The sequence below is a fragment of the Crassostrea angulata genome, chromosome 4, assembly GCF_025612915.1.
Source record: "Crassostrea angulata isolate pt1a10 chromosome 4, ASM2561291v2, whole genome shotgun sequence".
Lineage (NCBI taxonomy): Eukaryota > Metazoa > Mollusca > Bivalvia > Ostreida > Ostreidae > Magallana > Magallana angulata.
This window is the reverse complement of record NC_069114.1, coordinates 21256608-21271620: the sequence shown is the minus strand read 5'-3', so window position 1 is coordinate 21271620 and position 15013 is coordinate 21256608. Positions and strand designations below refer to the sequence as shown.

At 35.6% G+C, this 15013-nt stretch overlaps 2 protein-coding genes across 4 annotated transcripts; both read right to left on the bottom strand.

Moving 5' to 3' along the window:
- Positions 1–186: 186 nt before the first annotated feature.
- On the bottom strand, positions 187–6085 carry LOC128180575 (protein fem-1 homolog C-like). 3 transcript variants are annotated; one of them, XM_052848696.1, is made up of 3 exons: positions 6036–6085; positions 2625–3925; positions 187–2046 (listed from the first exon to the last, which is right to left on the bottom strand). In XM_052848696.1, exons 2-3 carry the CDS (start codon positions 3885–3887, stop codon positions 1357–1359), a joined length of 1953 nt encoding a protein of 650 aa, XP_052704656.1. In that variant the 5' UTR covers positions 3888–3925; positions 6036–6085; the 3' UTR covers positions 187–1356. The 3 variants fall into 3 exon arrangements, with proteins under 3 accessions (XP_052704656.1, XP_052704658.1, XP_052704655.1); XM_052848698.1 differs by lacking the exon at positions 6036–6085 and adding an exon at positions 5699–5953; XM_052848695.1 differs by lacking the exon at positions 6036–6085 and adding an exon at positions 4130–4278.
- A 1130-nt stretch (positions 6086–7215) lies between these two features.
- Positions 7216–11867, bottom strand: LOC128180797 (cytochrome c oxidase assembly protein COX15 homolog). Its single transcript, XM_052848951.1, has 10 exons — positions 11685–11867; positions 10882–10953; positions 10116–10267; positions 9639–9761; positions 9324–9516; positions 8972–9139; positions 8721–8802; positions 8332–8486; positions 7953–8066; positions 7216–7714 (listed from the first exon to the last, which is right to left on the bottom strand). Exons 1-10 carry the CDS (start codon positions 11763–11765, stop codon positions 7583–7585), a joined length of 1272 nt encoding a protein of 423 aa, XP_052704911.1. The 5' UTR covers positions 11766–11867; the 3' UTR covers positions 7216–7582.
- Between the last annotated feature and the right edge of the window lie 3146 nt (positions 11868–15013).

Below are 15013 nucleotides of genomic sequence, written 5' to 3'. Positions count from 1 at the left end.
ATTTGCATATTTTTTTGTTTTACAATTTAATCATAAAATTAATGATATCATCATTAAACACTCAAGATTTTTTTTATTGAGATGTATAATTCAATGTTTTATAACACCGGTACCAATCGAACACCCCCCCCCCCTTTTTCGACACTGTTATTTTTGGACTTTTTTCAATCAGATTTTGGGATTTTCAATTGGTAATCCGCATGCAATGAATTCAAGCCCTGCTAAATCTGATAAAAATGCACCATTAATGACAGTGCATATAAGAGTAAATAAATAAGCATGGGCACAATTAGGAATATGCTTCACAAATGGGAAAATGCTTCACAACTGGGAAAATGCTTCATGATTGGGAAAATGCTTCTTGTATTACTAGGTTTCAAAAATTTACAAATTTTAGAATTTCATTCATATATAGTACAGTTTATCCATATACTCGGAGCAATATCATAGTAACTGATAATCACAAGATAGCATGACCTTTTTTTTTTTTCAAATATATCAAGCAATGGTTTTGATACAAAGAGGGGGAATGGTTGATACACATACATATAATGCAAAAATAAACCTAGTAAGCAATGCCAAACTGGTACACAAATCATTTACAAAGTTTTTGAATGTTTATGCATACACGTATATGCAATCATTAAGTGAAAAGATTGTTGAATGCCTTAAAATGGAGATTTTGACCAATGTCTCAAAAGAAGGTACCGGTAATCGGTGCTTTAATCAAGCACAATGATTGCAATTCCATCTGTCTGTCTTACCCCGCTTGGCAATTAAATTAATGATGGCGTTAAGTTAAAAAAAATTTTATATAAATCCATTGGGAAGCTAAGCTTGCTGCATAGATCACAGATTTTCATAAGAATAAATAACAAAAGAAAATAAAAACATAAAAAAACTCATTTTCACAACAACATGAAAATAACACCTACTACTAACCTACAGTACAGCTAGAGAACAAGTCTGGCAAAACTTGCTGAATGTAATGTCTCAACGCCATGTAATGTCTAGGTTTTGCTGTGTAATAATTCCCTGTGCATGAATAAAAGTAGAAGAATCCCTGCTTCATTGCTTTGCGTGCAAATTAATGCAATGTATTGTGCATTAGTGATTTATGATGACTCTTGGGTATTGACTCTTGTCAAATTGATATGTGCATATTTATTAGTACAAGCCACACACCAAATCTTGTAAAAGCTTTGTGTAAAATTCCAAGTGTAAAGAGCTTCACATTGCACTTTATAATCAAAATAAACATTTTGTTCACTGTAAAGAATGTCTAGTACATGTAACTCAATGTTGTTAAATATTTTTTCTTTGTCCAAGTAATGTAACCCTGAAAACTAGTAGAAATTATTGGTCCATACCCACAGTGTGACCATGCATTTTTATAAACGGAATCAGAGAGGCTGGAACTTCATTCTGGAATGGGATGTTATTCTTCATGATGACTTCTGAGGCTAGGCATTGGAGACTTCTGTACTGTAATGGGAACACAGGAAGCCCCGCTGTCTGTATCAGCGTTAACGCACTCTGTCCATCGCCATTGTACACATCCACGTGAGCCCCATGTCCCAGGAGACAGGCGAGGATCCCCTCATTCTGAAGTTCTGAGTATGTAAGGAACTTTATGCTGTTATGCAGAGCTGTGTTCCGTTTGTGGTCCACGGCATTTATATCTGCCCCACAATCTATCAGAATTTGCACCACAGCCAAAGAAGGAAATGGTGAGAAAAACTCCTCACTTGTGAGAGAAATTTTTGGATCTACTGACAGATGAAGCAGACTCTCCCCTTCTTGGCCCCTTGGGTTGGCAGACACAAGCTGGTGGACGATTCTCTTGAAGTTGAAGCTTTCCTCGTCGGACTGTGGAAGCTGGGAGATGAGGTGGATCATGTGGAGAGACAGTTGAAGCAGGAGCTGAAAATCCTCCACCAGGTTATTCTCCACCGTAAACTGGTCCCCTTTCTGGATGACAAGCTGTCCATCGATGATCTGCTCCGTGAGTTTGGCAAAGACATCCAAGGCATCACATAACCTAACCTGAAAAACAATTACATCATAACATTTCCTTCTCCTCTCAAGATTTAGTAATTTCAATGTAGACAATAACATACTTTTACACCAACTGCTATCTGGCTCTCGGGCCATAAATTTTAGACAAGCTCACTTTTAGACCCATTTTAACTAGACCTTGGACTTACGGTAGGGTGTAACCATCTTTTTCTTGCATCAAAACAAGTTAAAAATGATGCTGGTTTCAAGTGAAATATACACAGATCAAAAGCCAGAAAAATCTTGTTGATTTCAAAAAGCAATGGCTAGTGGCCAAAAATGAAATAGACAGGACTATGTCACATTGCTGTTTGACACAACTTCCCCAAGTCCAAACTCTTGTTAGAATTGTTCTACTTTTCATCTCAGTTTCATTTTTCCAGTATAATATCGTTCTTTTTTTTAAAAAGTGAGACTTAGGTTAAATTTGAGATTATCTAAGTTGTACAGTGTATATCCTTAGTCCTTAGAGCCTGATGACTATGTGCTGATTATTTTTGTTTAAAACTTTCAATTGTTTTGTCATATATGCTAGTATACCAAAGGTAGAAGCAAAAAAACTATACCCTTTCGTCAGTAGCATTGGACTCCAATTCTACTTGCATTTCCCAGAAAAGTTTGACTAAGGCTTGCACAGTAAACAGGCACTCCTGTTTCAAGGGATCACCTTTACTGTGCCTCAACTTGTAGGCATACATCCACAGATCTACACACCGCTGGTACCGATGGCTGTCTGCATACACAGCTCCACGATACATTAATCCAAATGTTGTATCCTTATGGTTTGGACCTAGAACGCGTTCCCTGATCAACAAGGCCTGCATGTACACGTCGTCTGCCTCTGAAAGTTTGTCCAGTTCCTCCAGAGTTTGAGGTTCTTTAGCATGTTGGTAAGCATAGATGGTATTTTGGGGAATATCCTTGGTAATAATGTTCTGTGGATCTAGATATCTCAGAGTCATGGCTTTTTTCCATATCTCGATGGCTCCTGAGATTTCGTGAATTTCATCCACCAGATTTGCTCCTAGAAGTTCCAGGGAGTGTATAGCATCCGTGGGTGTCTGTTCCGTATTATCCAGAATGTATCTCACAATACTGGTGTATCCCCTTAATGCAGCAGTCTGCAGAGCATCATCTCCAAACACATTCTTAGCTTTATAGTCCGAATCATATCTCAGGAGAAGTTTAACAGTCTCCAGTTGGTCTTCCCTAATGGCATAATGAAGAGCCAGGTTTCCAGAATTATCACGAGCATTCACATTGGCCCCTTTCTTGATCAAGTACTCACAAAGAAAGGGGTCTTGAACTGAGTTTATCAAGCAGGTTCCACCGTTGACGTTTGGTTTATGAAGGTCCGCACCGTGATCCACAAGGAATTTAACGATAGAAATGTTGGTCATGTAGCAGGCTGACCTAACAGGGGTGGACTGAGTATCAGAAGGACTGTTGATTTCAGCACCATGTTGCACTAATGTCTTCACAACCTCTATATGGTTTGCTACTGCTGCGCACCAGAGTGGAGTGACAACATGGCGAGAATGGTCTTGCTCCACTTCATAAATCCCCCGCTGTTCAATATCAGCATAGCACTCCTCTAACAGATAATTCACAATGTGTACCAGTCCCTTCAGACAAGCTGTGAACAGGGGAGCATTGCCGATGATCTTATGGGCAACGATCCGTCTGCGTTGGTCTTTGTTGAATTTCCGAAGAGTTGCTTTCAGTTTATTCAACTTGTCCTCCTGAATACAGTTATGAACTATGGACGCATACCACGACACATCCACATCATCTGTCCTCACGGATGTACAGCTTGTCAATGCCATCATTTCCAATGAATGCTCTCTCTCATTGTAACTACAGAAACCTATATTAAAAGAAGAAATCATGAATACAATTTACTTGATTTAAGGGGGGATAAACAAGTCTTAATTTATATAGAATATTCTTTATTTATACTCTGTCCAAAGATATCCTCAATTCACACTTTCCCTAATTACTCAATAATCATAAATTCAATAATCATAAATAAAAATGATGATCATTATTACATGTAAGTATGGAAAATTACCACAATTTCTACTTTGAAATGCCCCCTCTTCTGCTTTACTGGTATCAATACACAGTTAAAAATAAAGGAGTCTACTGGCTTTTTGCACTGAATAATACCCAGAAAACTGTGAGGTATAATGATCTAGTGACTTCTGCATGGAGAAAAGATAAATTATCAACATTTTCCATTATAAATCTCTGTAAGAAATTTTCTTTCTAGTGAAATGATAATGTATGTATTAATGAAGACATCTTTTTTCCCTTTCATCAATTTCTTCTTTTATAGGAATGTGTATTTTTGATAGAATCACGCAAATGTGACTGAAACATCAACTAAAGTCTGTCCCAAGATATTTTTTGCTGCACATTTGGATGATTTTTAATAAAATTACACATACCTGTGAAAGAAGTGAAATTTAAATCAATGAAAGAGAAAAGGAATATGTGCGGTACGGTCAAATATCTGCCCCCGATTTCAACCAGTTTTTAAATAGTATCGTATAAAAATAAAATCTTCACAAATCATTGTATAGAGGATTTTAGGCATCATTGCTCATTCGCTGTTTATCTATGAAGTCACCATGACCTAATTCCCGCAAATTTGCAAACAAATGAAAATATTCTCATTTTTGCTCTATATATTGCATTCAGAAGTATAGAGCACAGGTCTGCTTAAGTGCGATTTTAACATATGTTTTTCTTCAGATAGTTATACACATTATACTAAAAAATAGTACTTGAGCAAGCCTGCGCTCGATGTTTCCCAGTCGAAAAACCATTGGAAAACGCCCATATTTTGCTACAAAACATCAATTTATCAATATAATGCAATATTCATCAGGTCATCACTACACTATGACCTCACTGTGGTGATAACCTTTTACACCTTTATTTCCAATATGATTTTAACTATCTATCACCATATTTTTAAAGCTCTTTCTAAAACTTTGATTTTGGGGGCAAAAAATGCATAAAACCGCACACAGTCCTTTCCAAGATAATTTCATTCATACATTATCATTTTTCACTTGTAAAAATTCACAGGAACGAAAACAGATTTCCTACGGAGACTCGAAATGGGGAATGTTGACATCTTTTCCCCATTTGGAAGTCACTTGGAATATCTCTCACAATTTATCAACGTTATCATCCAGGCTTAATTATGGTTGATGCAATGCAAAATCCCCGTAGACTTTCTATTTTTAGCCGTGTATTGAAACCTGTTTCAAAAGGGAACTTTTGTGATTTTTTCAAACTATTGAATGAACATCGTCTATATCAAGAAGTATTTATAAATATCGAATAATTTCGAAAAATATGCGGCAAAAATATATTGGGACAGACTATAGGACAGACTATATAATTAATTGTATATATATGTATACATTCAAATTAATGTATCAACATCATAAATAAGCACAAACTAAAAAGATTTATAACGTTCCTGCGTATGCAAACAACATGCATATAGATCTAATTTCATACAAATGTACACGAGAACCATCAGAGACTTAGATCTTCACATTTATATTATAAAATTGAGTGTATTTTGTAAAACAGTGTGGATTCTGAGTCTTTCAAAACATACCGTCACAAATAAACAAATCCTAGATATCAGTTTGATCGTCAAAAACTTCAGATTCAGATTAGTTTAAAGAGAATGTTTTATCTATGTGAGACTTTCTGTTTGCACGTTTGTTTACTCGTTAATTTTTTTATTATCATGCTTCCGTTTTAAGATCACTTTCCGTTCGAATTTTCTCCTTAAAAACACACTTTCTAGTTTTTCTCATCGGGTTTTCTGAGACATCTAAATCTTAATACATGTCTTCATGACTCTTTAAATAATCTTCAAATATTAGTCTTACGTTTAATTATGGTGATTTTTCCTTTTAAATCTATTCTTTAAAAAAAAAATCACGTACCTTGCAACTCCGACTTTTTCTGTCGACAGATGGCGCTACGTGGATAACTGCAGGGCCGTGTGGCGGGAGTTTATGAATATGAAACTGCTTGCGTATCATATGAACATGAAAAGATTATGCTCTCTCTCTCTCTCTCTCTCTCTCTCTCTCTCTCAGATCAAGAAGACTCCCTAACAAACAAACAAAATCCACAGAAATAAAGCATGGGACCCCCTCCCCCTTTTCCCGACAAAGAAAATGCAAGGTATGCTAATTTTAGGTTAAGATAAATGATAGCTGTTTAATATCTGTTTAAAAGAACGTCTGGAAAACATAACAGTAGAGCTAAATTTAAAACACATTTTACAAGTTGTAAAATGAAACCCAAAATTTTATCTGGTATTCACATTTTATCAGTAGATAAAAAAAAAACCCAGGTGTACATGTATAAAAGACTAAATCAGGACACACATAGCATTCTACATACCCTGTATTCAAAATCACTTCCTGCACTGCACATATTGTGTTTGAGCTATGCACAGTCTAGGTAATCTCAGCAAAGATTCAGCTCAACTTGATATTTATAGTGTGACCGTCAGACTGGTTCTAATACCGCCACCAGATAGCTCAGTTGGTAGAGCACCTGACAAGAGATTCAGGGGGCTCGGTTTCAAATCCCGGTCTGGTCCATCATAATTTCTCCCATCCTGTTACATTAGAATAACCCCTCCACTAGATTTGGTGAAGGTGCATCAGTCCAAATATCAAGCAGAGCCAAATCTCTCCAAGGATTACAGTTTTGGGAAATAAAACTTTGAGGCTCAGTACTGCAATGCTCCTTCTAGCTCTAGCCAACCAATATATTGGCCATTTTAAATATGGTATTTTGAAGTTACGTTAAACATAGAATTAAGTTTAGGCCACCTAAATATTACAAACCATTGCCTTTGAATAACAACACATAAAATTAATCTACATTTTTGTTCTAAATTTGTTCTTTCTTCATGGAGTTGTAGGGCATCTAGTGGAATCTACAGAAACATCGTAATCACAAGATGTATTCTATCCAATGACAGAGCATTTTCATAGTCTCTCTCTCTCTCTCTCTCTCTCTCTCTCTCTCTCTCTCTCTCTCTCTCTCTCTCTCTCTTTTGCACACTTAGCCCTTCAGCTGGTGTGGGGCTAAAAAAAGAACACAACAGAAGAGTACTATTTATTAAATTCACAACTTGTAATCAAGCTACATGTATAAGCATATTGACAGTACTTGTTACTCCTTGCTTCACTAGGTATATCACAGTATCAGCACATATTCTCATCATCCATCACAGTTACCCAGTATACCATACAACAATCATCATGCTTTTGTTTTTGGGTTTTTTTTTTTTTCATAACAATGACATATTGATTAAATCTTAAGCAATATATCTGAGTACAAGCCATGAAGCCAAAAATCTCCACAAAAGTGTCTGAAAATTTACAATTTTAAGCACATTGAGTCAGAATTGGTTTACTCGTTCTGGTCAGTACAAGTACATCTTGTTTCATTGTCAAAAAGTTCGATTCACTCATTTCGGGAGTCTGCGGAATTCATGAGTCAGCCAGACAGCAAAACTGAGTAGGACCAAAGAACCGGACTGGTGGGTGGCCGCTAGGGGGGTGGGGACGTACATCAGCAGGGTAGATATACCCAAGGAAGCCTGAAACAGACAAAGGATTCCATAGAATCATGTAGACATATATTTACAGGATGGTGTTTTAAAGAAATGCATTGCACACCAGAGACAGAGCAACAGGTAGCATAATTACATATATCTAATGGTACATGATCAAAATCTACCAGGAATTCAATAAGTAAATGTACTTGTATTTTTCACGCAGTAAGACATTGAGTCACAGCAATGATATACAGGCATTGGTAGGGAGAATCTTTAATACCTGCAAAAGGCCCATGCCTAATAAGGCATTAACTGCCATTCTCATCCTAGGGGGTAGTGGAGCCTTCCTGCTCATGAACCAGAATGCAGCAATCAAAAGGACAGTACTCTCAGCCTAAAAATGTACAAAATCAAAGAACATTTTTCACTACAATTGCATTGGTACACCAGTATTTGTTTTGATATTTATGAAAATATACTGAAGAACAAATTTTTGAGAAACAAAGCATGTTTTTCAACCTAAACGGCTTATAAGCAGTTGTAATATAGAGTCTAACTAATGCTATAAGGGTAATACCCCTCCTATATATTCTACTTCCTGAGCCCCAAATACATGTACCATATACAAAAAATCATATGATATGTCAATAAATGCATACCAAATGTCTGTGATCAAATTGCACTGTGGTTGGATTTTCAAAGAAATTTTTCCATGTAGGTGAGAATGCAAGGAGGTCACTAGGGATCCATCTGTCGGCCATTTTGGGCCAGGAATTGTAGGTTAGTCCTGCATCCAGTCCCGCTACGAAGGCACCTGTCATTAAAGTCACAGCTTGTAATTATTACATACACAGACTTTTATTTCAATTCTTAGACCCACAAGAATACAAGTGTTGTATTATACAGTGTGTGTAGAATACATGGAACACATGTTTTATTTCATACATTTTACATAAATTCATTCAGAAATTACACACTTGGTACCACTGTTTTATGATATTGTTACATAGACATCAATTTTAAGGACAAATGAGTTGCACATATTGACCTGATATTGCAGTGACAAAGGTGAGTCCCTTTATACTGTGAGCCATTATTCTGAGTCTCCTCATCTGGGACGTATTTGGTAGCTGAAGATGCATACAAACAATTCTTGTTACTGCAGTCAAATAGCTCTCTATTTTTCAATGATCAACATTTGGGCATATGCAAGTATTGCTATTGTGATTTATTCTAGTTGCCAGCTTCAGTTAAGTATATATGATAGTAATAAACAATAGATGAGTAAGATCTACTCACATTGTTGATGGGTATGAACTGGGTCAGTCCTTGCCAGAGGAACATGGAGTAGAGGATGAAGGCTGAGCCCAGGTGGGCGGCCAGTCGGTACTGACTTACCCTGGGGACGTCTGTGGGGAGGGGCTGTTGCTGTAGTCCACTCTTCACCATGTACCATCCCAGAAATCCCTGAAGAATAATATATAACCTTTCTTATTTGTTTCTTTCATCAATAAATGTCTTCTTTTTATACCTCTTTATTACTGAGTACATTTTATCTGCTAATTTTTTTCCATAAATATATGATAAAATTATTCCAATCATACAAATAATGAATTTCTTAAATATTCATCGGCAAATTCATAAATCTTACTTGAAAGCCTAGGAGAGCCGCATTTCCCGCTAGGCGGAATTTAAGGCTTCTGTTGACCCATCCCTTGCTGAGGAAGAAAGCAGCTGGGACTAAGAAAGCCACACCTATCATACGGCCCCACATCCTGTGGCCATACTCCATGTAATAAATAAACTTAAAATCTGACAGGGTGAAATCACGCTCCTTTATGATGCTGCAATAAAGATAAGACAACAAAACAATTCATTATAATGTATACTAAGCATTTCTCACAAAAGAAATATTCTAAAGGAAAATATGTAGCATATCTGCTTCCATGATTATGTTTCAACCTACTGTTGGTATTCTGGATACTGCTTGTATCTCTCAAACTCTTCCTCCCATTCTTGTTGGCTCCTGGGAGGCTTCATGTCTTTTAACAACTGCCAGTCCACCATGGAAAGTCCAGATTCTGTAAGTCTACGGAGGATGGAGGGTAGAGATATAAATTAATGTACTGAATCTCCTACTAGATGAAATGTTCAATCCCTGGGATTTCATCAGCTAAATATTGTAGATAAATTGACTAGATTCCTTATTCAATGCAAGTACCGTTTACACATAATGAATTCCGCAATCCCATCTTTTTTGTCCAATTGGGAGAACGTATAATTGCCAGTGCTTAATTTATTTTGTAATTTCATAAAGTGTACCGTAGTACCAATATTTTTAAAATCCATGTGAGCACAGCTTCTCATGTTCTCCAGTAGGAGATTTACTGAGAACTAATTTTAAACAAGTTACAGTATACGAATTTTGGCTTAATTTAATTACCTTGTGACTCCTCCAAGTATCACAGCACCAAAGCACATGCCAGCACAGCCAAACAACCACGCCCCAATGATTTTCTGCTGCCGGCTAAATGGAGCTGTAGCAGCATCTGTTGTGGTTCCTCTGGTTGGCTGAATGAACTTTATACTGAGACCCTTGAAGCATATAAATCGCTTGAGTTGAACAGACTGTTATTCCTAGTAAAAAGCTTGCTGCAAAATGTAGATCTACGTGAAAATTCGAGTTGACATGCAGTGAAATCCATTCAATGCTTTACAGAATATATGTCCTCACTTATTTGCTTACAATAAATCTGTACTGAAAATCTTTGAAAAATTGTCACCACCTCCAAAAAATGAAGAAGTGTGGTTTGTTTATATACATGTAAAATGTTACTGGTTACAAATAGAGTGGGGAAAAAGTCAGGACTAATTTCTGGCCATATATGTGAGTTGAGGGGGGGGGGGGATGCATAAATTATCAGTACTGCATAAGCAGGTAAGAATGGGCAGGTACAAAATGGGCCAATTAAAATGCCTCTGTTATAAACTGCAACCTATGATTTGACCAGTTTAACTGTTCAATCAAATTGTGGCATCACTAATCATAGTACATCACTTTATTGGCAGAAGTGTATACTCTCAAGGCATATATGCAATATTAAACATTTTCGTGAACATGAATATTGATAAAACATGCTAAGTTGGGATTCTCATATATTTCATATTTAATCAATACTTAAGTAAATATAATATAAATAAAATATTACCTTATTTTTCTTTAAGACTTTGGATATCTGTTTGTTCCATGTTGAAAAATTACATCTAGGTGATGTTAAATTCTGTGGGGAAAAACAATTTATTCTTAATGCAATCCAGTCATTTAAAAGATTCATTTGATTACAAATGCATTTGGTTAAAATAATATTCCATGTGTAAGGGTTTTTTTTGGTAGACCATTGCTGATACCAAGATTGAATATGAAATCAAAATGTGAATTATTATCTTTATCCAATCTCAAATCCATGTTCTATTTGTATTAAGGTCTAGCTCATTTAGATACTATCCTGATAGTAAGAGTTGTTTAAACAGCTTTTCACTCCTGCATTCTTATATAAAGTAAGCAGATTCAAAGGTTGTTATTTTATTTTACTGCAAATGACAGTTTCAATATTAAAGTATCAGAAATCGATGTCAGAAGATTATGTGTATGGGTATCTACAAATTGCATGCTTAAACACTCTTAATGATTGATAGATTGGTTCTTTAGTTTACAAGAGCAAATAAAACATTATATTTAAACAACCTAAGTAATCAATGACATATGAAAATTTCAATAATAGCCTAAACGTGTGACTTTGCGTAATGCTGGCTATTTGTATTGTTTCAAAAATAGGTTGCCATAAAAAGTATATTCAATACGCAATTTAAAAATAAAAAGAGTGGAGATATTACGTAAGTTTTCTTTGTTTTTCAACATTATTCTGTTTAAATGGCATGCATATAAAATAACTTTACTGTATTTTTTTAATATAGTAAAACTCACAAATTTAAAATAAGATACCACACTTGCCTTCAAATGTTTGGTGCATGACAATATATTCCGGTTGCTTGAAAAGCATAATTTTCTAACGGAAATCAGGGATGTCATCATATTTCAACACAGACTTTAAAATATAATGCAAAGACGAAATGACTTTTTCATAAGATCATGTTGCGTAAATCACTAATACTTTGATCCGTGTAGATTTAGAGCTATGGAAAATATATCAAAATTGCTTTAAAAAAACGTATATGAGATTTTGTATCTTAAAACTAAATGCCGGATATGGAGATGGAAAGAAGCTTTTTTCCGCATTGGTAAAAATTCTTGCTTCTATTTGAGACTATTTGAAATGCCTCACTGAAGTATTGTAAACAATGAAAAAAGATTTTTTTTTCAAATGGTGTAATATTTTCAAAGTAATTTATTGTTTCTCTTGTTAAGATTTTTGATAAGGCCCACCCACCCCACTATTTGAAATCGATGTTACTTATGTAGTTTATGTTGTATGAAATGCACGTTAATATTTGAAATTCATAAAATTATATATCTCATTTTAATTTAATTCTTTAATCTACTAAGAAGATGGGTGGATAAGGCGTGAAAAATGCCCATTCACGGTCGGACAAACTACTGAAAAATTAAAATATCAATAAATCTTTTATTTTAAAAAAAAATTATTGAAAACAATATATATTTAACATATCATTGATTTTAAACCTATTTTGTATCCCAACAATTGAACGTTTTGAAAAAATAATACAAGTCCGTAAATTCGTGGCCAAAGTCATAATATTTAACTTGCCTGTTGCGTCTGAAATGGCTCAGAGTTCCTGACATAAGCTAACCTTATACCGGTATATCTAGTTTTTTTTTCGAAATGGGTTCGATTCCACCAAAATTTCAGACAATATTTTTTTTTTTATCTTTTGTTAAATATATTAAAAACTGAATGTAGTTAGAAATCGTGCTTTTGCAAACTTGTATCATAATATATTTGAATAGATTTAATTGGGGAAAAATAACTTATTTTTTCACGACTAAACCGAATGGACATTTGCGCCATCTTATTCCCCCCATATTCTCTCAAAAACTAGAGACATGTGTAAGCTAACATGTCATTTGAGGAGTTACAGTATAGTGAGTTGATAGAGCTTAAACACCAACAATTAAGAGATGATTTTCAATGATTGGAAATTCCTGTTACAAATATCTCAAATTCATCGATACAATTTCTGCATGGCACATCGACGATCTTCTTAGACACTACTGTATATACATATACATGTGTAAGGGAGATGAACACGTAATGGTCGGGGCGTGATCAAATTTATCATAAAGCCCTTCGGGATTTATTGGATTTTTAAAATCACGCCCCGACCAAAATTATCACCTCACAATAATCAAAGAACGATTCCTTAAGGAAACTCAAATTAGGGTGTTCTATATATAGAAAAGATGCTAGTAAAAAGGCTTTTTGACATACAATTTTGACCGATAATTCTAATGAGGTTATCTAGGGTTTAAACGTATTTTATTGCATTCTTATTACAAGTTCTAGAATCTGTATACCAACCTCTCCCTAAGTAATACTTTAACATGTCTCGTTGACAGCAAATCTATTATACGAGGGTCAATCAAAAAATACGAATACAATGTGGATGTCTATCATATATTTTTCATGAAAGTCATACTTAACAGATTAATATGTGCACCAACATTTATGTTATTGATATGCGAAGTTTTAGTCCATTTGATGAAATGGTATTTTTGTTACCCCTTTTTAAAAACAACATGTTTTGTCACCACGGCGCACGGTAATGTTCAAAACATGACGTCAAGATTAAACACGCACAATTTATAGATATACCCCGTCTTTATATCACGCGTAGTCTCTTGTGACTTTCTCCTTACAATTTTAAATGGCACTGAACCACTTAACATCTTATTTGCACAAATTTGTTCGAGAATCATAAGTTAGTTCCTAAAAGTTTTCATTTTCTAACCGTGTATCTCTTAGTTTAAAGTAAGGATAACCCTGAACGTCGGTTGACGTTACTTATTTAATGTTTGACCAAATATTTACAGACATTCTACTCTCTTTCGGACTGTTTTAGATTCAAAATACACTTACCACCACCCCCACAAAGTTCATTACAGTTAAACACAAACTTGCAAATAATTGTTGACTTATTTTTTGCACCATTGAGCATTTTCACAGCGTATGTCGGCTTTTTCCTGGGTTAAATCCATTTTGTTTGTACCTCTCGTTGCGCCGTAACGTCCGGCGACGTCGATGTTTTTAGTTAAGGAATGAATTCAATATTTATTAGTTTTATACGATATAAAATGGTTTGGGACAGTTTACGCTTTATAAACCGCGAAGCTTAGCCCCCCCCCCCCCCCCCCACACTTTTTTTGCAAAGTTAGATCTAATCATTAGGCACATAGCATCAGAGAGGGTTCAGTCCCCCACTTTTTGTCGCAGGAAACATAATTGTTCCTAAATTTACCTTGAAAAGATTGAAATAATGAGAAGTTGGAGTCATACTAGCCCCCCCCCCCCCCCCCGGATTAGGAATTTCATGATTGGGGAAAAAAAATTTGGTAGGTAAGAATTTTTTAGGAGCTATAGGTAACCCCCCAGCCCCCCCCCCCCCCCCCCCCCCGACGGATTAGGATTTTTATGATTTTGGGAATTAGGTTCTTTCTTTTTTTGCTTGTTAAGATTTCTGAGGATTAGTCTATCCCCCCCCCCACCCCCCCCCCCCACTTTCAATTTGCTTCCGACGCCAGTGAGTAAATGATAACTTTAGCATACTAGCTACTGTATTATTTCAAAAGTAAAATTTAGATGCTGTAAGTGATCATGTGTTACATTAAAAGTTTAAAATCGAAGATTTCTAAACTTATCTATAACAATCCCTCCTAACACTAGTCTTTAATATCTTCTTCACTTGTTGGACAATAGAAGTGTGAAATTATCGTAACAGCTATATATGTGAATGTTTACTTTTCTGGCAAGCCATTACTATCCCTTTATCATAAAAAAGCAATGCCTGTCAAAAAAATAATTGTAAGGAGAATGTTTTAAGATCTGGAAGAGAACGGTTGGGCTAACTGTGCTGGAACCCCGCACGTTAGCATAGAGTGTTATGTTGGGTTAATTAACTGTGCTGGAACCCCGCACGTTAGTGGAATTTATGTGATATCGGGCTAGCTGTGCTGGATTTCCGCACGTTAGTGTCGATTTTGTGCAAAGAATTATATCGGACTGTCCGTGCTGGAATCTCTGCATGTTATTAAGTTGTTCTCTCAGAACTCCGAGAATCGGTTTTCATCAGAATCCCATGTACCGT